At 57.1% G+C, this 27,713-nt stretch overlaps 1 protein-coding gene across 2 annotated transcripts; it reads left to right on the top strand.

Annotated features, from left to right (window-relative positions):
- Positions 1-135: 135 nt before the first annotated feature.
- On the top strand, positions 136-27,713 carry TRIM29 (tripartite motif containing 29). Of its 2 annotated transcripts, XM_006044897.4 has the most exons (10): positions 136-1,137; positions 10,491-10,586; positions 11,020-11,253; positions 12,782-12,980; positions 15,572-15,670; positions 18,210-18,293; positions 20,440-20,535; positions 21,789-21,887; positions 23,335-23,411; positions 26,488-27,713. In XM_006044897.4, the coding sequence occupies exons 1-10, from the start codon at positions 334-336 to the stop codon at positions 26,548-26,550; spliced, it is 1,851 nt and encodes a 616-aa protein (XP_006044959.4). In that variant the 5' UTR covers positions 136-333; the 3' UTR covers positions 26,551-27,713. The 2 variants fall into 2 exon arrangements, with proteins under 2 accessions (XP_006044959.4, XP_006044960.4); XM_006044898.4 differs by lacking the exon at positions 21,789-21,887 and having other exon boundaries at positions 142-1,137.

The raw sequence follows: 27,713 nt of genomic DNA on the forward strand, positions 1-27,713 counted from the left end.
TGAGAAGAAAGTGCATCAGAAGGAAGCAGTCCAACTGGTTGCTGAGCCGTGGAAAATAATTAAACTGGGGAAGAATAAAAACACTTCTTTAAAAAACCAGGTTAGGTATGAATGTGCAGGGCGTGGCCCCTCTGTATAATTAGCCCCTCTGCTGGCTCTGGGAGCCGCCTGCCTCTCCCGCCTGCCCGTTGTGTCAGGCCCTCCTCTCGGCTCCCGGTAGGTGTGTCTCAGGCTCCGTGGCTACCTGTCTCACTCCTGCAGAGGTGCCGCCGCCCAAGAGGTCACCCACCCGAACCCCCAGCACGCCGACACAGACCAGCCAGGTGAGCCGCGATGGAAGCTGCAGGCGCCTCCAGGAGCAATGGGGCCAGCCCGGAAGTCAGGGATGTCCGCAGCCCCCTGAGCACCAACGGCAGCCTGGAGAATGGGGTCAAAGCTGAAGGCAAAGAGGCCAAGACTGCCAACGGGCACGGCGGGGAGGTGGCCGAGGGCAAGGGCGCAGGTGGCGCCCTGAAGCCGGGCGAAGGCAAGAGCTCCCTGTTCTCCGGCAGCGAGTGGCGGCGGCCCATCATCCAGTTTGTCGAGTCGGTGGATGACAAGGGCTCCAGCTACTTCAGCATGGACTCTGGGGAAGGCAGGAGGTCGCCCTATGCCGGGCTCCAGCTGGGGGCTGCCAAGAAGCCTCCTGTCACCTTTGCCGAGAAGGGGGAGCCGCGCAGATCCATATTCTCAGAGCCCCGGAAGCCCTCGGTGTCCATCGTGGAGCCCGGGGATGTCCGGCGGAACAGCTACCCTCGGGGCGACTCCAGCACCCTCCTGCGCTCGAGGTCGGGCTCCGAGGAGGTCCTGTGTGACTCGTGCATCGGCAACAAGCAGAAGGCCGTCAAGTCCTGCCTGGTGTGCCAGGCCTCCTTCTGCGAGCTGCACCTCAAGCCCCACCTGGAGGGCGCCGCCTTCCGTGACCACCAGCTGCTCGAGCCCATCCGGGACTTCGAGGCCCGCAAGTGCCCCCTGCACGGCAAGACCATGGAGCTCTTCTGTCAGACAGACCAGACCTGTATCTGCTACCTCTGCATGTTCCAGGAGCACAAGAACCATAGCACCGTGACCGTGGAAGAGGCCAAGGCCGAGAAGGAGGTAAGAGCTGGCCTCCCTCGCAGTAAGCTCCCACCTCATCTTCTCCACTGGGCGCTCCCAGGGTCTGGGGCTTACCTCTCTGCTGTTCCTGGTTCTTTCAGGAAACAGTTCTTTCCCCTCCTACCCCCAGAATGGGAGTCAGAGATGGTTCCCCAATCCTCTACGGCCTCAGAAGTCAAGTCATCTCCTAAATGAACAAAGAGGGGCTCAGCAAAGATGGGGGCCTTGGCCAAGGTCATAGGATAAATTCAAGTCAGGCCAGGAAATCAGCATTCCATCCTGGGCTCTCTGCCTGGCTGGGTGCTTCTTCCTTCCTTTCTACTTAGGTGCTAAGTCACTCAGTCGTGTCCAACTCTTTGTGACTCCATGGACTGTAGCCCACCAGGCTCCTCTATCCATGGAATTATCCAGGCAAGAATACTGGAGTGGGTTGCCATCGCTTTCTCCAGGGGATCTTCCCCACCCAGGGGTCAAACCCGGGTCTTCTGCCTTGCAGGCAGATTCTTTAGTATCTGAGCCACTGGGAAAGCCACCTCTTTCTACTTAAGGGAGAGAGAATTCTTCCTAGCTGAGGAGGACTGGCTCGTGGGGATTAGTCATGGGTGAGGAGGAGGGAATTTGGGGACCACATCAAGACCCTTTCTTCCCTGACCTCGGAGTTGGTCTCTGTAGGACAGTGGCTCCTTTTTGTTCTGTCGGATCCCCCAGCCAGTCTTGACACACCCAGCAGCCTCCTTTATCTTTCCCTCAGCTGGACCTTCAGTGCTTTGTGTGTGTGGCCATTGCCTATAGGTGGACACTCGTAGTGAGGGTTGGAGTTGGTGGGGAGGGGTGTACATATGTGTGTGTGCGTGTGTGTGTTTTATATGTACGTGGTGTTTATATCTGTACATGGATGTTTGCATATGACTGTATATGTGGCAGGTAAGTGTGTTTGCATGCGTTCTGTGTACGTGATTCTGCCTGTGCTTCTGCGGGGAGGAGCAGAGGCGTGTGGAGGCTTGTGAATGTGGTAAATCTTTCTCCTGGAGAGGGTGTGCTGGGATAAGGGCTCGTCTGTGGCTCCACAGATGCTGGGACTGCTCCCCCCTCAACAACACAGCCCCCTGACACGGGGCGGCCAGGGGTCAGCCGGGGTCAGCCATGCTCATTGTCAAGGCAGGGGACTCTGCTTTCTGCACCCCACAGAATGGGGCAGCATAGCCCCCCGCTCTGTGCCCAGCCTTCCTGACCTGAAGTCTGTGGGTCACTCTTTCCTATCCATACTCCTGGGCAGGAGAGACGAGTCAGAGATGACAAAAGACTCAAAGAGCCTTTTCAGGAGCCTTATTTGGCCCAGGAAAAAAAGGTGGTCCGAGTCTCCCTAACTCCCTGACCCCAGCCTGGCTTCAGGCTTCAGACAGGGAGATGGAGATGGGGCAGGGGCCATGGATCTCCTCCAGGATTTCACTTACGGAATCAAAACAGAATGCGGGTTAATTATCCTCAACCACCACAATCAAGAAATTGCAGAGCCCCAGGCTGGGTTTTAGGAGACCTCAGCTCCAGTTCTAGTTTTTCCTCGAGCCAGCTGTAAGACAGGGGGCAAGTCCCTCATGTTCTCTCAGGCTTGGTTTCCCTTCCCGTGAAACTAAGGGATTGGACTAGATTGGAAGTTTTCAAATGACCCCCTGGAGTCTGAAGATTCTTAGGAATGTCTCTGAGACGTCAGGGATGAGGAGGGGGGCAAACTGAGGCCAAGAAGGCAGGAACCCGGGTTCCTATCACTACTGCAAGCAGCTGTGCCATGCTCGCGCTCAGTCATGTCCGAATCTTTGCAACCCTTTGGAAGTAGACCGCCAGGCTCTTCTGTCCATGGGATTTTCCAGCACCTGCCCACTCTGGTAGTGTTGACTGGAGAATCCCATGGAAACAGAACCTGATGGGCTACAGTCCATGGGGTCACAGAAGAGTCGGACACGACTTAGTGACTGAACAACAACAACTCTTATTTATTTGTTATATGTGTAGGGCTTGGTCCCAAATTTTATTTGAAACCAGGGTATCTCCACTTAAGAAAAGCCTGAGTGCCCCAGAGGACAGGACACTCTTGGGCAGTTTTCTCTGGCAATACCTGGGACTTGGAGTTCATACTCTAGGGCTCGTGATGTAGGTCAAGAGGCAGAGCTCACACGCACAAACCAGTCTGGGGTGCATCCGCCTAGTTACACAGCAGCGGCTATAAGTAAACACCAACTTGCAGAGGACAGAATGCTAGGCTGGATGGAGAATGAGCAATCTTGCCATCTCCTCTCCACCTTGCATGGGGACATAGGCCCAGAGGAAGGAAGGGACCTGTCTAGGCTCAGTGCTTAAGGAAGAAGCCCCCTGAGTCCTCTTCCAGTGTTTGAGAACAACTGGGGGAAGAGGGATGGGATTCAGGAGGTGTGTGCCTTACAGGGGCTCAGGGAGAAATGTCTGATCCATTGGAGTGACTTAAATGGTGGGAGCTTCAGACTGTGTGTGTGCGTGCGTGTGTGTGTTGCAGCATAGGTAGGCAGGGAAGGGTGGTGCTGAGCAGCTGAGTGGAGACAGAGATGGAGTGGAGCTCTTTGTCCAAGCCTAGCCCCGCTGGAATGGCAGACACTGGGGGCGTTGGCACAGAGCAACCTTAGGTAGCTTGACAGATCAAAGTGAATGAGCCTGTCAGCCCTGACATCTTCAGAGGCAGCCCCTGCAGACCCAAACATCAGCCTACACACAACTTTTTTTGCAAGAAGTCCTGTCCAGAACCTGTTCTGCAGGCTGGTAGGTGAGGCCCCTGATGAGGCCATCACTGATCTATCATGGTTTCTTGCATGAGACTGTAGACAACACCCTGGGCTGCAGTGCGTTTGGGCCTCCTCTCTGCAGAATCCGAGCAGAGGTGGTGTTGGAGAAAGGCTACTCGGCGTGCCGCCAACATGACAGGCCTTCCTCTGCCGACCCAAGATCAGAAGGTTTCCAGTTCCACTCTGAATGTCACAAGGAGGGTCCACAGATGTCCTGAACTGTACTCCTCTGCCTCTGGCTTAGACTGATGAGATTTCTGTTGTTGTTTAGTTGCTAAGTCGTGTCTGACTCTTTTGTGACCCCATGGACGGTAGCCCCCCAGGCTCCACTGTCCACGGGATTTCCAAGGCAAGAATACTGGAGTGGGTTGCCATGCCCTGCTCCAGGGGATCTTCCCAACCCAGGGATCAAACCCACGTCTCTTACGTCTGTTGCATTGGCAGGCGGGTTCTTTACCACTAGCACCAACTGGGAAGCCCTTGCAATGTATACATCCATCTTTTTCTGTATCTCAGGGTCTGTCTTCTGTCTCTCCCAAGTACCTTCTGCTGCATCGGGTCAGAGTGGAGGATTCCTGGCCACGACAGGGTAGTCTGCCATTTTGTGGGTTCTCTGGGCTCTAGGTTGGCAGTCTGGCCAGGCATGGGGAGGAGCACTCAGGACAAGCATTGCTCTGGAGGGCGAGGTCCTAACTCAGAAGTGCGGCTCAAATTCAACACCTCGGCCGCTCTCCTGACGCCATCGCTTGGCTCAGCACCTTTCTGCTGCAGTGTCTGTGGCTTTGCCTCTGGTCTCGTTGCTCAGTTTTTTCATGAGCCATGGCCAGCTGCTGGCCATGGGCAATTGCTGGTCTTTGAGCTTTGGGAGATGTGCTGGTCTGGGCTTTGGGGGCTCTCTGGGTGGACCACCATGACCAAGTTCAGGAAGAGGAGCCAAGTGGCTAAAGGCCTGGAATGGGGTTGGGGGGTGTCTGGGACCACTCTTCTTGGAGATATTGGGGGGAAAACTGCCCCTGGAAAGGGTGAGTGAGAAAGGAGGTGGGATGACCTCTGTGGGTGCTGAGGAGGAAAGGACCAAATGAGAGAAGTATAGAGATAGGAAATGGAGAAAGAGAGTGCCAGGCAGGAGGGCAGGAGATGGCTCATCTTTTTGGAGTACATTGATGTGCCAGGCGCTGGCCTGGGCATTTACACCGTTACTCCTGACAACAGTCCCACGGATGGGAGTATCTGCACCTATATTATAGGTGACGAAATGGGATCTGAAATGCCTAGAGACTTAACCAGTGTTACAGCGCTGGGGGTGGCTGAGCTGGGGGTGGCCGAGCTGGGATTCAAACTCAGTGTGGCCATAGCCCAGCCTGTCCTCTCTCACTATTTTACATGGTTGAGGCCATGTAACCATGTAACATTTTAAATGTTGTTTTCATAGGGTTGGCAGAGGCTCCTCGGGGTTCCCTGGGAGGTTCTGGTTCAGGGTACGAGATCTGCATTTTTAAGTTACCCTCAGGGATTCTAATGTGTAGCCAGGTTGGAAATCAGGAACCTAGTCCAGTTTTACCAAGACGAAATGGAGGCCTGGGAGGTGGGGTAACTTCTCAAGGGCCCACTGCTGGTCTGGAGTCCACTTGAATGATGCTTTTCCCTGCCCCCCATCTTGCCCCTTCCGCATCCTGACGTTCAAGGAAGCAGGAGGAACGGTGAGTCCAAACGAAGCCGACGAATACTGGGCTGGTTGACATCTGGGTGGGAATGGGGAAATCTATCCAGCATTTCAGATTCTTATCTAGATAATTACCATTTGTCTGGAAGTACAAATTTGGCAATTAACTGGCTCATTTGGCAAATGCCATAGCCAATGGCCCGTGTGGTTAATTCAGACCAGAGGAGGATCCTGGGCCCCATTTCCCCTTCCCTGGGGCAGCACAGGCACACCTGTCCAGGTGAGTGCTCTGGTGTGTCTGCACCTGAAGGCCCTGTCTGTCCCAGCCGAGGCACCACCAGCTGCTGGCCACCACTTTGCTCCCCCAAGGCCGGAAGGATTTCAAGGCTGGGTGGCCTACGCAGGGCCCGTCCCAGCCACAGAGAGAGAGGCAACAGGCGGAGTGTGGGAGAAGGGAACAAAGAAGGCATTTAGGGGCAGGTCTGGGCAAGGCAGAGGGGGTGAGCAGAAGGAAGTCAGAGGGAGGTGTAGACGGGGTGGAGCCGACAGGAGCTGAGGCCCCATCAGACATCAGGGGATTTAATCAGATTCCTAGGGAGGAGGGAAGGGCTTCCCAGGTAATGCTAGTGGTAAAGAACCCACCACCTGCCATGCAGAAGGCTTGAGAGACACAGGTTTGATCCCTGGGTCAGGAAGATCCCCTGGAGGAGGACATGGCAACCCACTCCAATATTCTTGCCTGGAGAATCCCATGGACAGAGGAGCTTGGTGGGCTAGAGTCCATAGGGTCGCAAAGAGTCGCACACGACTGAAATGACTTAGCAAGCCCAGGGCAGAGAAGGAGAAAGCGGGGCCTTAGGGGGTGATGGGGAGGTGTGGGGAGGACAGGGAGAAAGGCAGAATCCATGAATTGCCCCACCTATGAGGTAGCGGGTGGGGAGGCCTGGCACTACGACGTCCTGGGTGATACAGAGAACAGCCCAGGGGTTGAGGCCATGTAACCGAGCCGAGTCCTGTCTCTGTGTCGTGGTCCTCCCATTTCCTCACTGGGAGAACTCAGGCAAGCTCCTCAATCTGCCTCGGCCTTGGTTTCTGTACCTGTACAATGGGGACAACACGGCTTACCTCCCCAGGGGGCTTTTGAGATGAAAGGAGAAATGCAGACACACAGTGGATGCTCAGCAAAGCAGTTAGGGTCCTTCCTTCTATGGTGGCAGGAGAACCCAGGATTTCAGAACCTTCATATGTTACACTGTTTTCTGACTCCTGCCTCATCTAGCTTTTGTGCAGCCTGGCCAGAGGGAAAAATTGCCAAGGACTAAATGGATGCTGTTTACATCCCCAGAGGTCTCAGCCCCAAACCCTTCTCTCCTAACAGGGTAGCACCCTTCTAGTAGCACAGAACTCAGAGCCCAAGGTCCCTTCCAAGATGCCACTGTGCTTGGCAAGTCAGGGCTTGCGAGGCCTCCACTCCACCCGTGTTGACTTCCCCAGTGCCCCAAAGAAACCAGGAGACCGGTCTCCCCCGCCCTGACTGATGCGTCCACCCACGGCTGCAGACAGCAAGGCTCCGCTTTTAACCCTGCCCGTGCATATTTCCAGATGGCTGGCAGCCTCTCCCTCCACCCCTCCCAGGTCACTGGCCAGCATCTCTGGCTCTCCTCGGCACATCCCCTCCTACTAGCCTCCCTCTTCCCAGCCTCTCTTACACAGGCTGGACCCCAGGGGCTGACTCCTGCTGCCCTTGGCTGAGGCTCTTCACTGTTTTAAAGCCCCTGGACTCCCCCTCCTCTGGATTCAGTGCCATCTTCCTCCCTCTTGGCCAGTGAGTCTGTGCCCTTGTGGGTAAGACATTCCCAATGCACAGACCTCTGTGCGTTCCACTGGCTCCTCACCTCCCCCTTCTCTAGGAAAACCTTCTACCACTCACAGGGGGTAGCCCGCCTGCACCCCGTTTATCTTCCTTCTGTTCTGTTTTCCCCCAACATCCTCCAATCTTCAGTTATCCACCATCTAGTCTCTACATCCTCAGGGCTTCCCTGGTAGCTCAGATGGTAAAGAATCCACCTGCAATGCAGGAGACCTGGGTTCAATCCCTCAGTCGAGACGATCCCCTGGAGAAGGGCATGTCTACCCACTCCAGTATTCTTGCCTGGAGAATCCCATGGACAGAAGAGCCTGGTGGGCTACAGTCTATGGGGTCACAAAGAGTCGGACACGACTGAGCAACTTTCACTTCAGTTCACATTCTCAGCCTGATGTCTTGACCTCCCTCCTTTCTGTACACTTCACTCTGTATCCTGATGGTGTACATACCACACCTGGACCCCAGCACACACCATCCAAACCACTGAACACCACCAGGACCCACCTGCTCATCCCTGCCTGCTCCCCCACTTACCTGTGCTCTGTGGGCCTGCCTGCCTCCCTGTCCTCTCCCTTCCGAGCTCCAGCCCATGGAAGGTGCCTGACAGAGCAGTGGTGATGGGAGCAGTGGTCAGTGCTTTTCTCTAGAGTCTCACCTGCCTGGGAAGTGGTCCTCTTCCTACCTCCATGAAAGACGGAGTGACTGGGGCATGGAGGAGTTTAGTAACTTGTGAAGGCCACCTGCCTGGAGGTGGTGGTAACTGGATTCGAACCTCTGGACTCCCAGTCCTGGGATTCCCCCAGGCTTGTTTCATGGAAGAGTTGCCCTGTCACCGCTGCCCCAGGCCTGGGGAGTGAATGCACGTTTGCTCTCTGCTTTCCTTGTTCTGGGTGCGAGGTGGGGGTGAGGAACCCCAGTGCCAGCCACTCATCTCTGAGCTGGTGACAACATCTCAGCTGCAGGGGGAGGTGGATTCCAGCGTCCCCCACCCAAACCCTCCTCAGGCCTCACTTGCTGCAGATGAGGGGGTGAGGGGGTTATCCAGGAATGGGAAAGTTGCCCAGCACTGTTCAGCCTTTAGGCTTCTTTCTCACAGCTTGGACCCATTACCAGTCCCAGGCTTCTCAGGAACCTTCCAGGCCACCAGCTCTGCCCACCTGTGTTTTGGGCTCTTGGCTCTGCCCGCCTCCTGCAGAGTCTCCACTGTCCACGTGGGGTCTTTTTGTCTCTGCTCTCCACCCTCCCTCCACCCTGTCTGTGGACAGCTGGCTTCTCCCAGCCTTTGTCCAGAGATTGGGCCAAACCCCCATCCTCATCTGCTTTTATTCCTCTTTACAAACATTTCCTGTCTTGGCTGGTGGCATTTTCCATGTTGTGGGATTTCTCGTGTGTAGCTGGTGGGGCGCTGGCTTCCTGAGAAGAACTGAGAGTCTGCAGCCCAGAGAGCCCCAGGGTGTGGGCAGAGGGGCGGGGTGGGAATCTGGGGCTTCGGGTCTGGGAGCTTTTCGGCTCCCGCCCCAGTCCTTCCCACCTGCCCCACCAGCTTCTCAGTGCTTTTTTCCACAAAAGCCAGGATGTTCTCTCCTCCATCAGTCCACTTCCCTGGGTCTCTGCACCAGGGACCCACCAGCACCCCCTGGCCTGGGGAGGCATCCAGGAATTGTGACGTGTGCGCACAGCTGCTCAGGACTCCTTGCCAGCACAGCTCACATTCCTGGTAGTTTGTGGCATCCACATCTTGATTCTTCTTGTGTTTCCTCAAGGAGATGGCTGGAAAGGGTTGGGACTCTGTTCAAAATCCAGTGTAACGGGGAGACCTTGAGCACTCTGGGGTGCTCTCAGATGCTGTCTTCCTGCTTTCAGGTGGAGATCATCCACCTGCCTTTCAAACTGGAAGGTGTTTTGGGAGCACCAGTGGGGAACCCACAGAACCAAAGAGGTGCCTCTTGGCTGGACTGGATTGGCCTTAGCTTCATGAGGGCTTCCCCAGTGGCTCAACGGGTAGAGAATCTGCCTGCAAAGCAGAAGATGTGGGTTCGATTCCTGGGTTAGGAAGATTCCCCTGGAGAAGGAAATGGCAATCCACTTGAGTATTCCTGCCTGGGAGATCCCATGGACAGAGGAGCCTGAAGGGCTACAGTCCACGGGGTCACAGAGTCAGACTCAGCTGAGTGACAGCATCCATATGGTTCATGCTCCCCCTTTTGTGTTGTAGCTGCTTTTCAGAGAAGGGCGTTTCTCCAACAGAAGGAAGGAAGGAAGCTATTATCCACACTTTCCATATCAGAACTTATGTCCCAGTTCACTCCTGATAGATCCTCTTCCCAACCCACCCCAGACCCTGACAGCCCATATTCTCTTCCTGAGCAGGGAACCTAGACCCTCTCTTTCCCTTCTCCCATCCACCCTCACTGCCTCGCTCACTGGCCTCTCTCCTCCCCCAGGGATTCGAATAAAGTCCCAATCTTGCCCAGACTGCAAACTGGGCTCCATTTCCCATAAACAGGTTTATAGCTGTGCCTGCCCAGACAGACTCCCCACTGGCGGCAACCCAGACTCCTGCTTGCAACACAAGCCTCACGTCATGTCATAGAAATGCTGTACCCTCTTACTGCCATGGGACGCTCCCTGGGCTGGGCTGGGCTGAGCTGGGCTGGGTCCCCTTTCTCCTGTAAGCTGCTCTCCAATGGCTCCAGGTCCATTGAAAGGAGTGGGAACCCCCTAATGAGCTTCCTTCCTGCTCACATTGGGTGGAGGGCCTGGTAGAGGGTCCGCCTTACAAAGACATGGCTGGGTTGCCCAGTCTCAGAGCCCAGAGTTTACAATGAGGTGGCGCTTGACTTGTTGCTGGATCCTTGGTGACTGGCACAGTGCCTGGCATATTCAAGGGCCCAGTGAGTGTTGGTTGAATGAAGGGCAGAGTGATGATTTGTGGGCCCTCCTCCCTGACTCTCTGGATCTTTTCCACTTCCTCCCCCTGACTTCTCCTCCAACCCCGGCTCCTTCCCTACAGACGGAGCTGTCACTGCAAAAGGAGCAGTTGCAGCTCAAGATCATTGAGATAGAAGATGAAGCTGAGAAGTGGCAGAAGGAGAAGGACCGCATCAAGGTGAGCAGCGCCCAGGGTCTCCCCCCCAATTGGTGTGGCCTGGAGAAGGCAGGCCTGGGCCTGGGCTCTTGCTCTTGAACCTGGCTACATAAACAGCTCATCAGTTCACTTTCTGAATGATGCTTGGTTCTGGCTGAGGCTTCAGTGGACACACCCTGACTCCTCTGGAACTTTTGGACCCATAGAGTTGCCCAAGCGTGGAATGATGGTTCATGTCAACCCATTGAGTGGGGGGAGCTGCTGATGGATAAGGAAGGGTGAGCTGTAAAATCACCCTGGCCATCTCTATCAAGAGATAGGATCCCTCAGTGATGCCTTTGAATGAGATTCTTGGCTGAACAGGCTTGCAGGGTGGGGGCAGTAGAAATGCCCTGACTCTATGCTGGGAACATAAAGATGCACCCCCTCCCCTCTCCCCTCACTCTGGACCCAGAGCTTCACCACCAATGAGAAGGCCATCCTGGAGCAGAGCTTCCAGGACCTGGTGCGGGACCTGGAGAAGCAGAAGGAGGAAGTGAGGGCTGCGCTGGAGCAGCGGGAGCAGGATGCAGTGGACCAGGTGAAGGTGATCGTGGATGCTCTGGAAGAGAGGGCCAAGGTGCTGCAGGACGACAAGCAGATCAGGGAGCAGCTGCACAGCATCAGCGACTCTGTGCTGTTCCTGCAGGTAATGAGCAACTCTGCTGCCACTCAGCCCCTCACTCCTTCCATCCCACTCAGCCCCCGACTCCTTCCATCCCATCCAGTCCCTCACTCCTTCCATCACACTCAGCCCCTCATTCCTTCCATCCCATCCAGCCCCCCACTCTTTCCATCCCACTCAGCCCCTCATTCCTTCCATCCCATCCAGCCCCTCACTCCTTCCATCCCACTCAGCCCCCCACTCCTTCCATCCCATCCAGCCCCCCACTTCTTCCATCCCACTCAGCCCCTCATTCCTTCCATCCCATCCAGTCCCTCACTCCTTCCATCTACTTACCCAAACCCTCATCCACTGTCCATCCATCCATGTATCCACCACTCATCATCCATCCATCCCTCTAAGCTCCATTCCATCTGTCTACTTAATTTCCATCTGAGCCATCCTGCCTACTTTAAAGATGGCACACAAAGATCACCATGTACCAACTATGTATTAATAGTACTTCAGGCTTAGTACTTCAGGAAATAGCTCTGTGATAGATTAGCGATGCCTGCTTTGGGTATGGAAGGGTGGCAAGTAAGCATGTGGATTTGCTTTCTTTGATCTGGTCTGTCCATCCGTTCCTCCATCCTTCCATCTGCTAGAGTATTTTGGGCACTATACACCCAGTACTGTTTTAGGTGCTGTGGAGACTAGAAAGGTAGAAGATGTAGTTTTTGCCCTCAAGGAACTGCAATCCAGCTGGGAAGATAAGACACGCACAATTAGAGAATATAGAAGAGTGTGTAATTAAGTGATAAAGCCTATGGTTCAGGAGATAAGTGCCTGTGGAAGCTCTGGGAAGGGCAGACAGGATGGAGACAGTTTTGTGGAGGCAGTGGAATTTGAACTGGGTCTTGAAAGCTCGTTAGGATTTGAAAAGAAGAAGAGAGTCTCCAGTAAGGGAGAAAGGAGGTAAGACGTGCCAAAGAATAGAGGCAGGACTGAGTGGTCACACACAGGGGAAGAGACCACTGTGACTGACCCACAATGCTAGTAATTCCTTGCCTTTCTCTGGTGGTTTCACCCCAAAGACTTTGCAGCTTGTGTTGCTCCCATAAACCCAAATAAAACCCTATGGGTAGGCACCGTGCATCCAGTTTAAGAGATGGGAGCCACGGAGTCACATATCTCACTGCTAGTGCCATCAGGGATATTAGCATCTAGTGGATTTTATTTAGTTATTTTTTTTTAAGTTAATTTTATTTTTTGGCTCGTGGGGATCTTAGTTCCCCAACCAGGGATTAAGCCCGTGCCCTCAGCAGTGAAAGCACGGAGTCTTAACCACTGGACCGCCAGGGAAGTCCCCATCTAGTGGATTTTAGTCAAACCCTCTCATTTTACGGAAGAATAAGAAATGCGTCCCCACTGAGGAAAAGTGAGGCCAGTTACTAGCCGAGCTGGATGTGGACCCCACCTCCTCTGGCTCCCGGATGAATCTTCCAGCTAGACTGTGGGTCCCCGTGGCTCCTAAAGACCCAGGACACTAATGGCTTCTTTCGTTTGCTGGTAGGAATTCGGTGCTTTGATGAGCAGTTACTCCCTGCCCCCACCCCTGCCCACCTACCACGTTCTGCTGGAGGGAGAGGGCCTGGGGCAGGCTCTGGGCAACTGCAAGGACGACCTGCTTAACGTGTGCATGCGCCACGTCGAGAAGATGTGCAAGGCGGACCTGAGCCGCAACTTCATTGAGAGGAACCACATGGAGAATGGTAAGTCCCCTCCTGCAGGCAGGCCCCAAGGCCGTGGAGGTTTTCTCCCAGGTCAGTTCCTGCTGCTTGGCTCAGGCTGGCACCCCACCAGCTGGGACCTCACTGTTTCCAGCCTCCAAACTCACCTAAGGGTGTCTGGACAAGGACTCAGAGATGGTACCCTCCTCTCTCGAAGTTGCTGCCCAAGGTATGCAGCTATTACAAGGGGCCTCCGGGGAGCATCCCAGGCACTGGCTAGGGAGATGCACCGCTAGCGACAAATGTCTTCTCCCTGGATTGTTCATCAAACTCGGGGGTTGGTTTTACAGCTCTGTGTCTGACTAGGAGACCTAAGCCAGGAGCCGTGTGGATGCTGCAAATTGTAAGGGCCAGACTGCAATCTGGTGGCTTTGTAGGCTCCAGGGGACATGACCTAGAACTGCATGCATGCTTGGAGGGAGAATTTGCCTGTCATCATGGCCGTGCTGAGCAGTGTTGAGCCCAGAGGTGGACTTGGCCTGGTGGACTGGCTGGGCGTGGTTGAGCACATGTCTCGGTGACTCACCAGCTCCCCTGAAGTCAGCTCTCTATTGAATCACACTGTCCTCTGCAGAGGCATCTGAATCATCTTCATAGAAAGCCTCCAAACATGAGAAACTGCCCCGTTAAGTGCTTTTCCACCAGTCCCAGCCCATCCCTTTAGGGCCCGAAGCTGGACACTTTCCCCAAGCTCCACCCGGTGGCCCAGACCTTGAGGATGCAGCCTAGTTAATGACTTCTAGCTGCAACACCCAGATGAAGTGACCCTGTCTTTGGTCTCCAAAGGGAGTATGTGATTCTTTGGGGCATGAGGAGGGGGTGTGGTGCGCTGAGGGGCTGGGACTCAAGGTCTGATGTCTGTATATCTTGGGAATGTTGACATCACATACTGTCCCCGGGAGATGTGAGGGACATTGCCACCCTGAAGACAGATAAGCCACTGCCACAAGACAGTCATTTGGCTTCAAGGGGCACTTGGGTCCTGAAATCCTCCTAATGACAATGGCAGTGACCCTGACAGGGATGGCCCTCTGTGATCCGGTGCTCCCTGGATGCTGGCTTTGTGTAAGCGCCTCCCTTGTATTATCTTAGTCTCCCGGCGGGATGTATTACATCTCACAGAAGGAGATTTTCAAAGGGCACATGGCTAAGCAGGGGGCCGAGCTGGGTTTCAGGCTCTGTTATTCAAACCCTCCGCCCACATCTTCTCATTGGAGAAGCTGCTGCTCGTGGTGGTCTGCAGAGGAGTAGGGGGTGTGAGGGTCAGGCTCCCTGGGGCACAAAACTGCTGGGGGAGCTCCTCAGCTGAGGTCGGGCCAGACCCATGAAGACGGCCTTGGCTGCGTTGGGGTGGCCTGCGAGCCTCACGGGCGCAGGGACCCCCGCCTCCCACCGCCACTCGCCCACGTGCCGTTTCCAGGTCATGACTGGCCGTGGCCTCTGCGCAGGTGTGGCCCTGAGCCTGCACAAGGTGTGCGGGGAGACCGCTGCTGGGCACAGTATGCGCCGTGCTGACGTCAGCGGCTCTACACCTGTGCCCGGGGCCCTGGGCCTCCGAGTCAGCGTTTTGTCACTGCTGTGCTGCTGGGAGCGTGTCTGGATGTAGGAGGTGGGAGGTGGGTGGCCGGCGAGTCAGACCTTGGGGTGACCATCCTCTCTTCCTTGATGGCGGTCTGTCCACCCAGCTAGGGGCTCAGTTCTCACCATCAAAGGTGCGGGGGCTGAGAGACACCAGGGCATCTCCCTCCTGGGCTTGGTGGGGAGGGAGCTGGACCAATATCAAAGGGGATGTTTGTTTGTCATGACGTGCCTACTGTGCGCCAGGCCCCTGCTTGGCCCACGTGATGGAGATGAAGGGTGAGGGTCTAAGTCCCCCACTCCTCCTCTTGCCCAGGAGAGAGGGAGAGGGAAGGGAAGTAGCAAGAGAGAGGAATGGGGTGGAGGGCAAGCGTGGAGCCACAGGTCTGTTCAGGTTCAGGGCTCTGCTGGTGGGTGCCAGGAGGGGGTAGTCGGTGCCCCTTCTGAGTAGCTCACTCCCCTCTGCACAGTTCCACTCAGCCACTTGGATCCTTGGGCCTGGAGGCCAGTGCTGGGACCTCATTCCATCCCTTGTGCTGTCAGCAGTGGCTGGGACAAAGCCAGAAAGTGGGCATGGGGGCTCGAATCCCAAATCTGCCTTTATGGGCCATGTGACACTGGGCAGTGGCTTCACTCACCTCCTGAGCCCCAATCTTCCTATCTGCCACCCTGGTATCTTCATACCAGCCCAAGGGTTGATGGACACATCAGACAAGAAATGGAACTCAGTAGCACCTTGTTAGTTGCAAAGTGCTGTGCTCACCGTCTCCTCATAGGAACCAGTCCCAGCAAGGCCGGATGGCCCACTGAGCCCTTCCCTCACCCACCAGGAGCTCAGGGCCAGAGCGGGTGCAGGGCAGGGGGCCACGGTCTCTGAGGTTGGGGGCCTCGCCTCTCCCTGGGGCAGAGGGGCCACAGGCTGACTCAGTGATGCCCCAGTGGGCCAGCTCGTCCTCCCACCTGTCCCTCTGCTGACCCGAGCTCTCTCCTCCCAGGTGGTGACCATCGCTACATCAACAACTACAGTAACAGCTACTCCAGCGAGTGGGCTCCAGACGCCATGAAGAGGTACTCCATGTATCTGACGCCCAAGGGTAAGAGAAGGGAGCGGGTCCTGCCGCTGAGAGCAGGTCCAGGAGAGACGTAGCCCAGTTCCCCAGGGGGTGACCCTCGTGGACTTGCCTGGGAAGGTCCTTGCCTGGACCTGCCTGTTGTTTAACGCCAAGTCATGTCTGACTCTTTTGTAACCCCATGCACTGTAGCCAGCCAGGCTTCTCTGTCCATGGGACTTCCCAGGCAAGAATCCTGGAGTGGGTGGCCGTTTCCTTCTCCAGGGGATCTTCCCACGTCAGGGATCTAACCCATGTCTCCTGCGTCTCTACCACTGATCCACCCGGGAGGCCCTGTGCCTGCTTACTGATGCAGTCACCAGCACCTCCTCTTGCTCTGCATTTGGCATCTGCTCCACTGGTTTCCCTGCCCTGGGCCACCCCCCGCCCCCACCTCCAGCCCACACCTCCTTCTCTTTCCTTCCAGAGGGACTCCTGACAGTCTCATCCACGTCCATCCACCAGGCTGAGCTGCGTTTTGCTTCTGCTTAGATTTCTGTAGTCCTGGAGGAGGGCTGGCTCCTCCAGAACCATCCTGCTCCTCAAGGCAGTGGGGGCAGGGATCAAGGGCTGCTCTTGTAAATTCCTCACTCCCCCTCCCCCAGGCAGCCAGCCCTCCCTCCCAGGCCCGGGTGAGGGCCAGCCTGATGGGCGGCTGCCCAGCTGGGTGAGGGAAGAGACCAGCGCCGGCCTGTCCTTGCCCTGCGGTAGCCCGTCACATTCTTTGGCATCAGCAACAAACAGACCACTGTGATGCTTGTTACATAAGGGTGGGTGTGCCCGGTAGACAGAGGGGTGCATGCACGTGTGTGTTGTGGAGGTCAGGGGTCAGGAGAAGAGAGGGTATGTAGGGAAGGGGGAGACAGGAGAGTTGGGGAAGACACCAGGGGCCGGGAGGGGGAGCCTTGAGGCCCTGGGCACTGACTCACACCCTCAGACACTCATGCACAGCGGGAGGGACCCCAGAGGGTATTTGGAGAGGTGAGCTCAGCAGAGAGGAACCTCAGCCGCCCCACCCAACGTCAAAACAACACCTGGGTTTCCGACAAGGCAGCTGGGCGCAGGTATCCTGCCCTACATTCCTAGTAGGGGCCAGCCAGGTCTGGGCCGGCGAGTTCTACTTCCTTCCCTCCCCCAGGGCGCTGTCCTTCATGCCTAGTTCTCTGGGAAGATGAGCTGTGTTAATCAGCTGTCCCAGCATCCCCGGCTATGGTCCAGACCTTTGGCTCACCAGCTTCTGAGGACCAGACCCAGGGTGGTATCAGACCCCGACTGGCCCTGCGGGGTTGGCCTGCTCTGTTGCAGATGGAGGGGAGCCGAGTAATAATGGTGGGGGGGTTTGAGGAAGGGGCATGGACCCGCCCAGATGTCACTGGAGAGCCAGGGCCTGGTGGCCTTGGGCTGGTCACTGCCCCTTCGTATTCCTACCTGAGAAGGAGGGGGTTGGGCTCAGCTGCCAGGAGAGCCTCCAGTTCTGCGACCCGTGAGTCAGATTGTGACATTTGTAGGCAGAAGAAACAGGTTTATCCAGTCTCTGCCCCTGCACCCGGGGCAGGAAGGAGGAGGAAATCTGCCCTCTGGGGGCTCCCAGGCTCAAGACAGAGACAAGGGAGGGGCCAAGGACAGTCAGCACAGAGGTCAGGAAGCGGGGCCAGCGGCCCTAGTCCGGGAGCTTTGGGGCAGTGGGGCTGGGCAATGAGACTTCTGGAGGAGAGGTTAGTTTCCAGGCTCCCTGAAAGAGGGGCTGAGGGCTTGGTAGAGAGGGCATGGCTGTGATGGACAGAGGGTGAGGGCCGAGAGGGATGGACCGAAGGTGTGAAGGTTAGCATGCTTGCTCTCCTCCAGAACGGGAGTGGGGCTGGTTAGATAGGAGGGCAGGAGCCGATGCGCGCTCTGACGCACGCATGCGATGTCTTCATCTGTGAAGTGAGGGTGTGGAGCCCCTTTCTGCCTTTCTCCCCAGATGGTTGTGGAGCCCAAATAGGGGAGGGAGGGAAACCCATGCCATTTAGGGCCAATCCCCGGGGAAAGCATACCCAGGTGGGGAGGTATTCATGGTCCCAGCTCAGCAGCCCCTCCAGCTGGCAGCCCTCACTGCACCGCCGCCCCCATGGTGGTCCTGGCCCAGCTTCCTCACAGACACCCCACCTCTCACCCAGCCTCTAGGGTCTCAGCACGCAGGGCCTGGCGCAGCGGGGCTCTGGTGACCCTCAAAGCCCCTAATTAGGATGCCCACACATCTTAGTCCATTCAGGACTCTCCAAGTTTACACTGGTACCCTCAGCCTGACTACTAGCATCATCCCTCACTCTCAAAACTGCTCCGATCTGAATGGTAAATTACGTGGTCGCCTTATCCTAGACCCAAGGGTGCTGTTTTGGTGGTAGAACCCAGGTCCTGACCCAGGCTGTTTTGGGGGGGGCAAGGATTCCTGCTTGACACCCCTGAAATCAGAGCCACAGGCTCCCCGGCTGAGCCAGACCCCCTTTCTGGGATGACAGCCCCCTCCTCATCCCCTTCACAGGTGGGGCCAGGACCTCGTACCAGCCAGCCTCCCCCAGCCGCCTCTCCAAGGAGAAGAACTTCAACAACCTGTATGGTACCAAAGGTAGGAGGCGGCTCAGCAAGAGGGTGGCAGGGCCTCTGTGTGGGGCCATGCAAGCAGCAGGTGGGGGCTGGGTGATGGGCAGGGGGCTGGACTCCCCATATGAGGTGGACTTGGGGAGCTGAAGTGGAGTTGGCCTGGAGATGGGTAAGGAGGAGTCCTACCAAGCTTAGGGGGTGTTCATGTGTATGTGTGTCCGTGTGGTTTGCATGTGTGCCTGTGTGTACGCATGTGTGTGACATCATTCGGCTGAGGAAAGGCAGCCAGGCACCTCCACATCACTGGAATCCCTGAGTCCGTAAGGTCTTCTCCCTGAAGGATGAGTTGGGGAAAGCGGACCCCAGGGCGAGGTGTGTGAGGACTTCCCTCAGCAGGTGGCAGGCCAGGGGTTCACAGGGGACCTTTCCTGATTTGTGCACTCCTGTGTCAGAAAGTTGGACACTGGTTAAAACAGACTAGGGTAGCAGGCAAGGAAAAGTCAGGTGTGCTATGGGATGGGCCATCCCTGCAGACCCAGGAGGTATGGTTGCCAGGAGGCAAGCGGGCGACTTGTCCTTAAGACCCGGAAGGGGTGAAATGGGGGTGGAGACGTGCTTCCCTAGGGAGAGCTGCCAAGTGCAGGGTCCCCTCCTCTGCCCAAAGTGCGGAGGGCACTGCTCTGCCGAGGGCAGGGCCCAGCCTTTGATGGACCCAGATTCGGGGGGCTCCTGGGTGTGTGCCACATGCAGATGGGGAGGGGACTCGGGCCAGCTCCACCAGAGTCCCTGGGGACACAGCACCAGGGGTCTGGAGAAGCAAAGAAGGAAGTGGGGGTGTTGGTAGATCCGGAGATCTGGGGGTTGGGGCACCATGGACAGGGCAGTGCCCAGGCCTCTATGTCCAGGATTGGATTCGTCACAGGCACTGGACGCTGTGAGCTCTGTGAAGGCAGATGCTGGGTCTGTCCTGTTCCCCGCTAACACTTCAGGGTCCAGAAGGATGGGCTCAGCAAACATTTGTTTAATGGGAGGAAAAGGGGGTGATGAATGGATGGATGAGAGGGCAAAGAAAACGGACCCTTGGAGCCTTGGGTGGACATGCTTAGTGAGAGCCTTAATGCAGACTCTGTCAGAGATCCCTATGGGCGGGGGTTCATGATGGGGCAGGCGGCCAGCCCCCCACCCCCATCTGATTTCTGACCCCTTCCCCCCCCCCAGGCAGCAGCAGGAGAGCTCCAGGGCTGGGGGTGCCTCTGTGGCGTGAGCTCAACTGAGTGGAGCCGCCGTGCTCAGAGCTGCTGAAAGGGAGGGTTTGGAGTGGGCAGGCCTCCATGTGTGGGGGGTGGCGGGGTGGGGGGCTCTCGAATGCCCTCGTGGTGTCCCTGCCACACTGTCTCCAGTTCTTTTTATATCCATCTGCAAATGGAGCATCACAGCCTGCTTCAACCTGGCACACAGAATTTCAGGGATTGTAGCAGCTGCCTCTGTCTCCGACTTTTAGCTTGTGTTTGTGTTTATTTGTTCCTTCACTCATTCATTCATCCATCAGCCGGACAGTGAGCACCTTCCAGGAGCCAGGCTAGGTGCCGGGCACTGGGTGGAAGGCTGGGTCAGACGGGCACACCACCTGCCCCCACAGAGCCAGTGGGGGAGATGGACCATTCAACGTGTAATTACAGTGTGATACAGGGCATGGGGCTGAGACACACGCTGACTTGGGGGAGATGACGTGGAAGCTGATGCCTGAAGACCCAATGCATGAATTTACTAAGTGTCGGGGGGCAGGTGGACTCTCCTGTGCCAAAAGCCTGGGGCAAGAGTGAACCTGGTGTGCATCAGGAGCTCAGGGTGCAGCCTGGCTGGGGTGTTGAGTGAGGACGGGAAGGGGACGGGGAAAGCCAGGAAGTGGAGGTGGTGGAGAGGGGTGGGAGCATCAGCTCAGGGAAGAGCTGAGGGTCTTATTAAGGACTTTGTTCCTTAATCTGAGAGTAAGGACAGGACGATGCTTTAGAAGGACAGCTTGATGGCAGGAAGGATTGGTCAGAGGTGTGATGAGGACTCAGCTGCCTCCTGGCTGGAGAGATTTGCAGAAATGGCCTCTGCTCACTGCCGAACCCCCCACCCCACGTGGCAGGCCGCCCAGGGCTGACTCTGCTTCCTTTCCCCACCAGGTAACTACACCTCCCGGGTCTGGGAATACTCCTCCACCATTCAGAGCTCTGAGGACAAGCCTGCGGTGCAAGGCAGCTCCTCCTTCTCCCTGAAAGGTGAGCTCACCCCCATCGGGCCCTTGTCTTCCGGGCTCTCTGTAAGCCCTGCCTCGGTCTCTGCTCACTATGCCCCGCCTCCATCAGGTCTCTGCTGTCAGGAGGGCTGGGCCACCGCTCACGGGTCCCTCAGGATGCACTGTGATACAGGGCTCAGTGTCGGGGGTGGGGGAGGCACACCACACCCTCTGTATCCCGTGCCCCGACATCCCCGGGGGCTTCCATCAGGCTTAACTCCCGAGTCTTCCTACTGCAGAAAGTTTATTTAACTTTGTCACCCAGTGACTCCCAGCCTCAGGTGACTCTAGAACCCTGTGGCCCAAGCACCTGTCAGCCTCCCACAGAGCCGGAGTCCTGCCAAGTCCCCTCTGGGCCGGGCGGACTACGTGATCTCGACGGCCTCCTTCCCGAGTCTGGTTCTGCCCCCATAGCTCTTTGACAAGACTGAGTGGTCGATGCCTCCTGTCCCCTGGGGTTGAGGTCATTCCAAGGGGCTGGCCTGAGCCAGACCCCAGCTCCCAATGGACCCGCAGCCCTCACGTTTCTTCCGAAAGGTCCACAGGGCAGCTCTGAGGGTGGAGGGAGCAGGTCTATCTGCCTTCTAGCTGGCAGACCTCTGGCCTGGGAGCCTGGATAAGCAGGCTGGGTGGGCTCGGGTGGGAAAGGCGCAGGTGGACCCCCAGGCAGCAGCCTCAGACAGTTGCTTATCCAGCTGCCCTTTCTGGGCTGGGTCCCGGCCTCTACCCAGGGTGGGATTCTGGGATCTACCCGCAAGGGGATATGACTAGAGGGTCCCAGACTGCAGGATCCCCAGATCAGGGTTGCGCTGGGACTTGCTCTGGCCTGTCTGGCTTCCAGCAGGTCCTACCCTGCTCTCTGGTCAAGTGTGGCTCAAAGGCCACCAAGCAGGAAAGATGGCCCCCTCTTAGGTGTGATTCAGAGCTTTCCTGCTCCTCAGCATCTCCCTGGCGGTCCACAGTCTCTCCAGGTGGGGGGCCCTTGCTCTAGGAGAGCCCCTCCTCAAATACACCAGGACCCCCGGGACGCTTGTTGTCATCTTCATGCAGATCTGCTCAGAACTGGCCTAGATGGGGGTCCTGGGCATGGGCTGCCCGGTGGCTCCCACCTGCATCTACTCTGGGGGTGCTGGGGAGGGCTGAGTGAGTGCTTCAAGAGCAGCAGTGCCCACAGGACGGGTGACCCCCTCTGGCCCCTCCTAGGACCAGTGCTAATGGCTCTCTCTCTCCTGGCAGGCACTGGGAAAGTCCCCTATCAGTTCACCACCTTGGGACAGGCCACCACAGAGTTTTCCAAACCACTGGACGGCAGTGGGCTGTTTAAAAATAATCCTGGTACCCGCCTGTTTTGCATCACCCCTCTTTTCTCTCCCACAGCAGGGCAATTGGAACATCCTACGGGGCTCTCTGCCACTTCTAGGGTGTCCTGGTCCCTCCCATCTCCCCAGAGCCCCCTGGCAGAGGATGCATGCCCCCCCACCATCCTAGCCTACCCGCCCCAGATAATCCCTGCTGTACAGGCTGGTCCCCTGGACCACACCCCACCCCACCCCATCCCCACCTCTCTCGTGGCTGGCCTGGGGTTTTCTTTCTGGGAACTGAGAAGTGACCTGAATTCCCCCCTTGTCTTAACCTCCCACTCAGGACCTGAGGGACCCTCTGCTTCCTCCTCTCCTTCCAAGGCTGCCCCCACCCCCAGATGCAGGGAGACAGCCAGGTTCTCTGCTCTGGCTCTGCCTCCTTGCCAAGTGTCTGCCTTGGGAAGGGCTAGCCTCGCTGGCAGCCAGGCAGTGCTGCAGGTGGTTCTGGGCCTGACCAGCTCATTGCCCTCAAGCAGCCCAGTGCAGGGCTCCAGCCTGCCCCTGCCAAGACAGACCTTATTAATTTCTTGAGCTCCTCTATGTCCAGGTCACAGTCTATTCCTTCCCAGGCAGCCTTGTCGGTCTCTGCAGGCTGAGGGCTGATACTGCTTTTCACAGTTCTGTGGATGGAGCCCCTTACAAACCAGCTGGGCTGGGGCAGAGGGATGGGGAGGTGGGCTCAGACAGCGCTGCCCCGGACTAGCATCTCCAGGACCCCAGACCTAGACAGCGCCCCATGGACTTGCTGTTTGAAACCTGGACCACAGCCACATTACTGCCACTCTCTGGGCCCCAGCCTCCTGCTTGGGAAGCAGGAAAGAGGAAAATGAACTGGGGAGGTGGGACAAGAGGGTAGGTTTCGAGTCCAGCACACCTGGGCCCCAGTTCTGACTGCTGATTATTATCTGTGCAGTCCAGGACAACAGGAACAGGGAAGACCTAGGTGGAGTCCAGCGCAGTGCCTGGCCGGAGGCAGGCCGGGCGATGGGGAGCCTCGTCCATGCAGGGGAGGGGTTGGGGAGTTGGAATGAGCACCTCGTGGCGGAGATGGGGCAGACTGTGCTTATAAAGGGGCTTTCCTGGGCTTTGGGGAGGGAAGGAGAGGGGCCTTTGGGGTAAGCCTGCGGGGGTGTGGGTGGCGATCCCTGCAAGTGGTGTGATCCTGGCCTGGATTTGGGGTGATACTCCCCTGCTGCCTGGCCCAGCCCACCTGGCCTGCTCCTCCTCCTTCTGTCTGCCTTGGTGCCTCCTCCCTCCGGCCTACCTCCTCAGGATTTTCCATGGCAATCCCCCGGCTACACTTGGTAATGGGCTGGATGGAGCTTGGAGGTCACTTTAGAGAGGGCATCTGTGCTGCTCCAGCCCAGAGCCCCTGACCACCAGCCTGTGCTCCCTCTGACTGGAGCCCCTTGTCTTCCCAGGCTACCCTTCCCTCATCAGGAGCCAGAGTCCCAAGGCCCAGCCCCAGACCTGGAAATCCAGCAAGCAGACTTTACTGGTGAGTGAGGACCGCCCGCCTGGGCACTAGCGTGTCCAGAGTGGGCCCTGAATGGGGCTCCCAGGGGCATCTGGTCATCACTTGTCCAGGGCCTGTGGGAACATGGTGATATCTCCTGGCCACAGGATGGAGAGAGGAGGCAGTGGCCTGAACACCAGCTTCCAGCAAAGGGTAGTAAAGAAAGACAAGGCCTGATAGGCAGGGGGCCTGGGTAAGCACAGATTTTCTGGGCCTTGATTTTCTAGTCTGTAAAGTGGGCAGTTTTTAAAATTTGCAGATGGTTGTTGGCTGCCTCTGCTTGTTGAATGGTGGCCAAAATGCTGAATATGGGGGACTGGCATCCTGGACACGATGCACCCCACTTCCCTGCGCAGTGCCTGGCCGGAGGCAGGCCGGGCGATGGGGAGCCTCGTCCATGCAGGGGAGGGGTTGGGGAGTTGGAATGAGCACCTCCTGGCGGAGATGGGGCAGACTGTGCTTATAAAGGGGCTTTCCTGGGCTTTGGGGAGGGAAGGAGAGGGGCCTTTGGGGTAAGCCTGCGGGGGTGTGGGTGGCGATCCCTGCAAGTGGTGTGATCCTGGCCTGGATTTGGGGTGATACTCCCCTGCTGCCTGTCTAGTTCTGACAGCATAGAGGCCATTGGGATGATAGTGTGGGTGAAACAGAGGCTGTGAAGTTGGGAATAGAGATATTTAAGATTCGATAGCTAATGTCGCTGAGTAGGGGCATCAAAGAGCAGAACAAGAAGGAGCATGGTCTTGGAGTCCAACCACCTGGTAGCTGTGGGACCCTGGATGAGTCAGAGCCCCTTTTGGGACTCCACAATGCAGTGCTGAGATGGGATTGATCTCTAATATCTGTAGATCTAACATACTGAGCCCCGCCCAAGACCTCAGTGATCAGGGGCTGTCCTTGATGGACAGCTGGAGGCTGGGCCTGTGGAGGCTGGGACTCCTCTTGGGAATGCTCTCTCCCAAGGCCTTTGCCAGGCCCTGCTGAAGGGGTCAGTCAGCTGCCTTGGATGGAGGTGGCTTTTGTGTGCACAGGGCCTGGAGCCCCTGGCTCCCTGCTGTCTTTGTATTTGGAGGTCAGAACATAGAGGTGATTTGCTCCTGGCTACAAAGAGTGACTGACGCTGGTTTAATTGGAAGAGAATCTTTAATTTGTTGGCGATGGAACTAAGTGATGGTTTGTGTAATTTGAACCAGGCCCAGGGCCACTGCAAGAGCAGGGCTGCAAAAAGCAGATATGGGAAGAAAAAGGAAGGCTTCTGTTCCTGGCTCAGTCCTTCCCCACCCGCCCCCTACTTTCTCATCATCCCAGAGCCCCAGTCCCAGCGCAGAAGACTCATGGCCACCTTGAGATGCCTGGCAGGGCAGGGTTCTGCGGTCCCCAGCTGGCACCAGCACAGTGGGGAGGATGCGGGCAGGTGCTAGTGTGGGCAGAGGCTGGCCTGGGAGTCAGGATGCCTGGGCTCTTGCCCCAGTCCTCTCACCAACTTGAGTCATTTTTCCCTGTGGCTCAGTTTTCCCATCTGTAACATGGGCAGATGGCCTGGATGATTTCCTAAGTCTTCTGACTTTCATGTGCTGTGACCCTGAGCCTGGGAGGAAACAGGTAGGGGATGGGTGTGTATGTGCTGGGAGCATCCTGCCCAGATGCTGTGGGGCTCTGTGCCCACCCACTGCTCGGCTCTCAATAAGACAGCACTATTCACTGACCTGCCATCCATTTGCTTGACCCAACCTTCCTTTAAGAAAGGCTTTGGCCATTTCTGGGTCTACCCACTTCACCTTACTGACTCTTCAGGGGTCCAGGCTGGCACCTGGGGATCAGGAGACTGGATCCAAGCCCTGCTCTCCTGCTAAGCAGCTGAGGAACTTTGGCCATCTCTCCTTGCCCTGAATCTCTGTCTCTTCCATTGTTTAATGAGTGGTTTAACCAAGGCCAGAGCTAAGTTCTCTGAGCCCTCGCGTTCCATAGGCCCCCAGTTCCACGGTGGACCAGATATAGGCAAGGAGCTACTGTAGACACAGATGTCCAGGCAGGCAGGCCCAGGGCAGCAGCTGGGGTCACCCTTGGGGTCTCCTGAGATCAATGGGGTGTGAAATGGGCCAAGGCTCTGACCCAGTTCAAGGGCAAAGCCACTTCCGGAGACCCTCTAGGGTCCAGGGCACTCCCAGGGGCAAGCTGCAGCTGAAATGTGCTCTTCTGTTGCAGCCTGGAAAGTGGTTGCTCAGGGCCCTGATGAAGTGATTGGGAGGAGAGGGGCGTGCTGATTTCATGAAATTGCTGCAGGATGTAATACACAGGGCTGGCAGGAAAGTTGTCACCCTCTCTGTCCTGAGAGATGCTTCCTGAATCCTGATGAGGGGACCAGGATGAGAGAGGTGGAGGGGCTTGCAAAGTGGGGAGGCCCCCAGTCTGTGTTGGGCTGGGCGGTGGTTCACCCTCTCCACACCTGCTCTGTCAGGGAGAATGATGCAGAGAGAGCAGAGGCCAACCCCTGAGACTCAGAAGTGCTACGTTGCCATGGGTGGAGGCAAGGGTTGAGTTCTGGAGCCAGGTTGCTGGGGTTCAAATCCCAGTGCCTCTGCTTACTCGCTAAGGGACCTTGGGTGAGTTGCTTAGCTTCTCTGTGCCTCGGTTTGTTCATGTATAAAATGGGTTTCCTAATAGTAACCCACTTAATTGAGTGGTTGTGGAAATTCAGTGAGTCCGTCTGTGGAAAGCCCTACACCAGGTCTGTAGAGTAGAGAACGCTGGATGAATGGGAGCTATGATGGTGCTGGGAGGGGCTTCCTGGGCATGGAGAGAGCATTTGACCAGGCTGAGGTTCAAGCTCACCCGTTAACTGGTGGGAAGAATTCTAATCAGGATGTGAACCCGGAGACTCTGATACCACTGGCGCCCACCCCAGTCCCAGGGTAGATGGAGCTCACAGGTTAGGCCACAGGGCCCTAGGGTTATTGGGGTTCAGATCACTGCTGCTTCCTGGTGGAGGTGAGGGTGTGGGGTCTGGCTGGCGGGCACACATGCCATCGGACCTCCTAACCACTCTCCTTTTCCCACACAGTCGCACTACCGGCCCTTCTACGTCAACAAAGGCAATGGGATCGGGTCCAACGAGGCCCCATGAGTTCCAGATGGGCTGGAGCGAGGCCCCACCACCCCTGCCCTCCCCGCTGGCTGCTCTCGCTACGCTTCTCATCTGCCCTCAGCCCGCTAGCTCAGGGCCGCCTGGCCGCCCCCTTCCTCCTCGTCAGCGCGCTCCATGCAGGCCTCTCCTGCTCTGTAACTAAGGGTCACCATCTTTCCTGTGCTCGGATGGAGGTGGGAGACAGCTGGGCTTTTCTCCCCTAACCCACCACCCTCCTGCTCTTGGGCAGGATTCGTGGGACCGGTGGTGGGTGCCCACGCAGTACTCGCCCACCTTCCCTGCCCGGCCCTGCTCTCTCCAGGCCTGTTGGCTACTTCTCTCCAAGGATCCCTATGCCATGATGCAGTCAGTAGGCACCTGGCCACAAGAGCTGCCTGCCTCCCATCCTCGTGAGCCACTTCTTCCTGGCAGCTTGCCCCCCGACCCAGGAGAAGACTGGCTCCATGTGCCCTGCTCGGGTCCTGCTGACCAGTGCCCAGCCTGGCAGGGCCGCAGCCCTTGGCCCCCACAAAGGGAAAGCTCCCAGTGCCTTGGGGTCACCCTGCCCAGCCTTGGGTCTCCCCACATCCACCGTTGAGTGTGTGGTCCCTGAGGACGGGCTCCCCTCACTGCCAGGAGGACCTTCGTCAGGATAGCCCTTTCTTCTGAGATAAGCCATTCCGTTGGCGTGACATACCCCACCCAGGAAGACAGCTGCTGGCCCAGCCTCTCTGAGGGAAATGTAGTTTACCTGCGGAATTTCATTAGTTCCATAATTGTGTTTCTCCCTGGCAATGGGAAGCGAGCAGGCAGGCAAGAGTGTGGTGGGGCTGGCAGCCAGAGGCGCTTATATTCAAGGGTGCCTGCACCCTGCCCACACCCTCACCCACTGCCCCCTCCAGAGTCTTCCTCCTCCCGCCAACTGCTCTCCACGTTGCATGTTGTCATGGGGCCTCCTGGAGAGGAGCCCAATCCAGGAGCACCAACGCAGGGTCATCCCTCCTCTCACCGACCCCTGCCAAGGGCCATGGGGGCCTCGGGGAGCGGGGCCAGATCTCAGGGGTGGAAGAGGGGACGGGAGGAAGGGAGGATGGGGGGGAGGTACGGGGGAGGGAGACATTCAGCTTGGGCTTTCCCCTCCTGAATAAACCGTTGATCATTCA

The sequence above is a fragment of the Bubalus bubalis genome, chromosome 16 (assembly GCF_019923935.1).
Source record: "Bubalus bubalis isolate 160015118507 breed Murrah chromosome 16, NDDB_SH_1, whole genome shotgun sequence".
NCBI classification, from domain to species: Eukaryota; Metazoa; Chordata; class Mammalia; order Artiodactyla; family Bovidae; genus Bubalus; species Bubalus bubalis.

What these genes read in the sequence shown, in the direction of transcription:
- TRIM29 (XM_006044897.4), top strand. Translation starts at nt 334, where the DNA reads ATGGAAGCTGCAGGCGCCTCCAGGAGCAATGGGGCCAGCCCGGAAGTC. An exon ending in ACTCTGTGCTGTTCCTGCAG is followed by an intron (nt 11,254 to 12,781) that starts GTAATGAGCAAC and finishes GTTTGCTGGTAG; the next exon opens with GAATTCGGTGCTTTGATGAG. An exon ending in CCAGCAAGCAGACTTTACTG is followed by an intron (nt 23,412 to 26,487) that starts GTGAGTGAGGAC and finishes TTTCCCACACAG; the next exon opens with TCGCACTACCGGCCCTTCTA.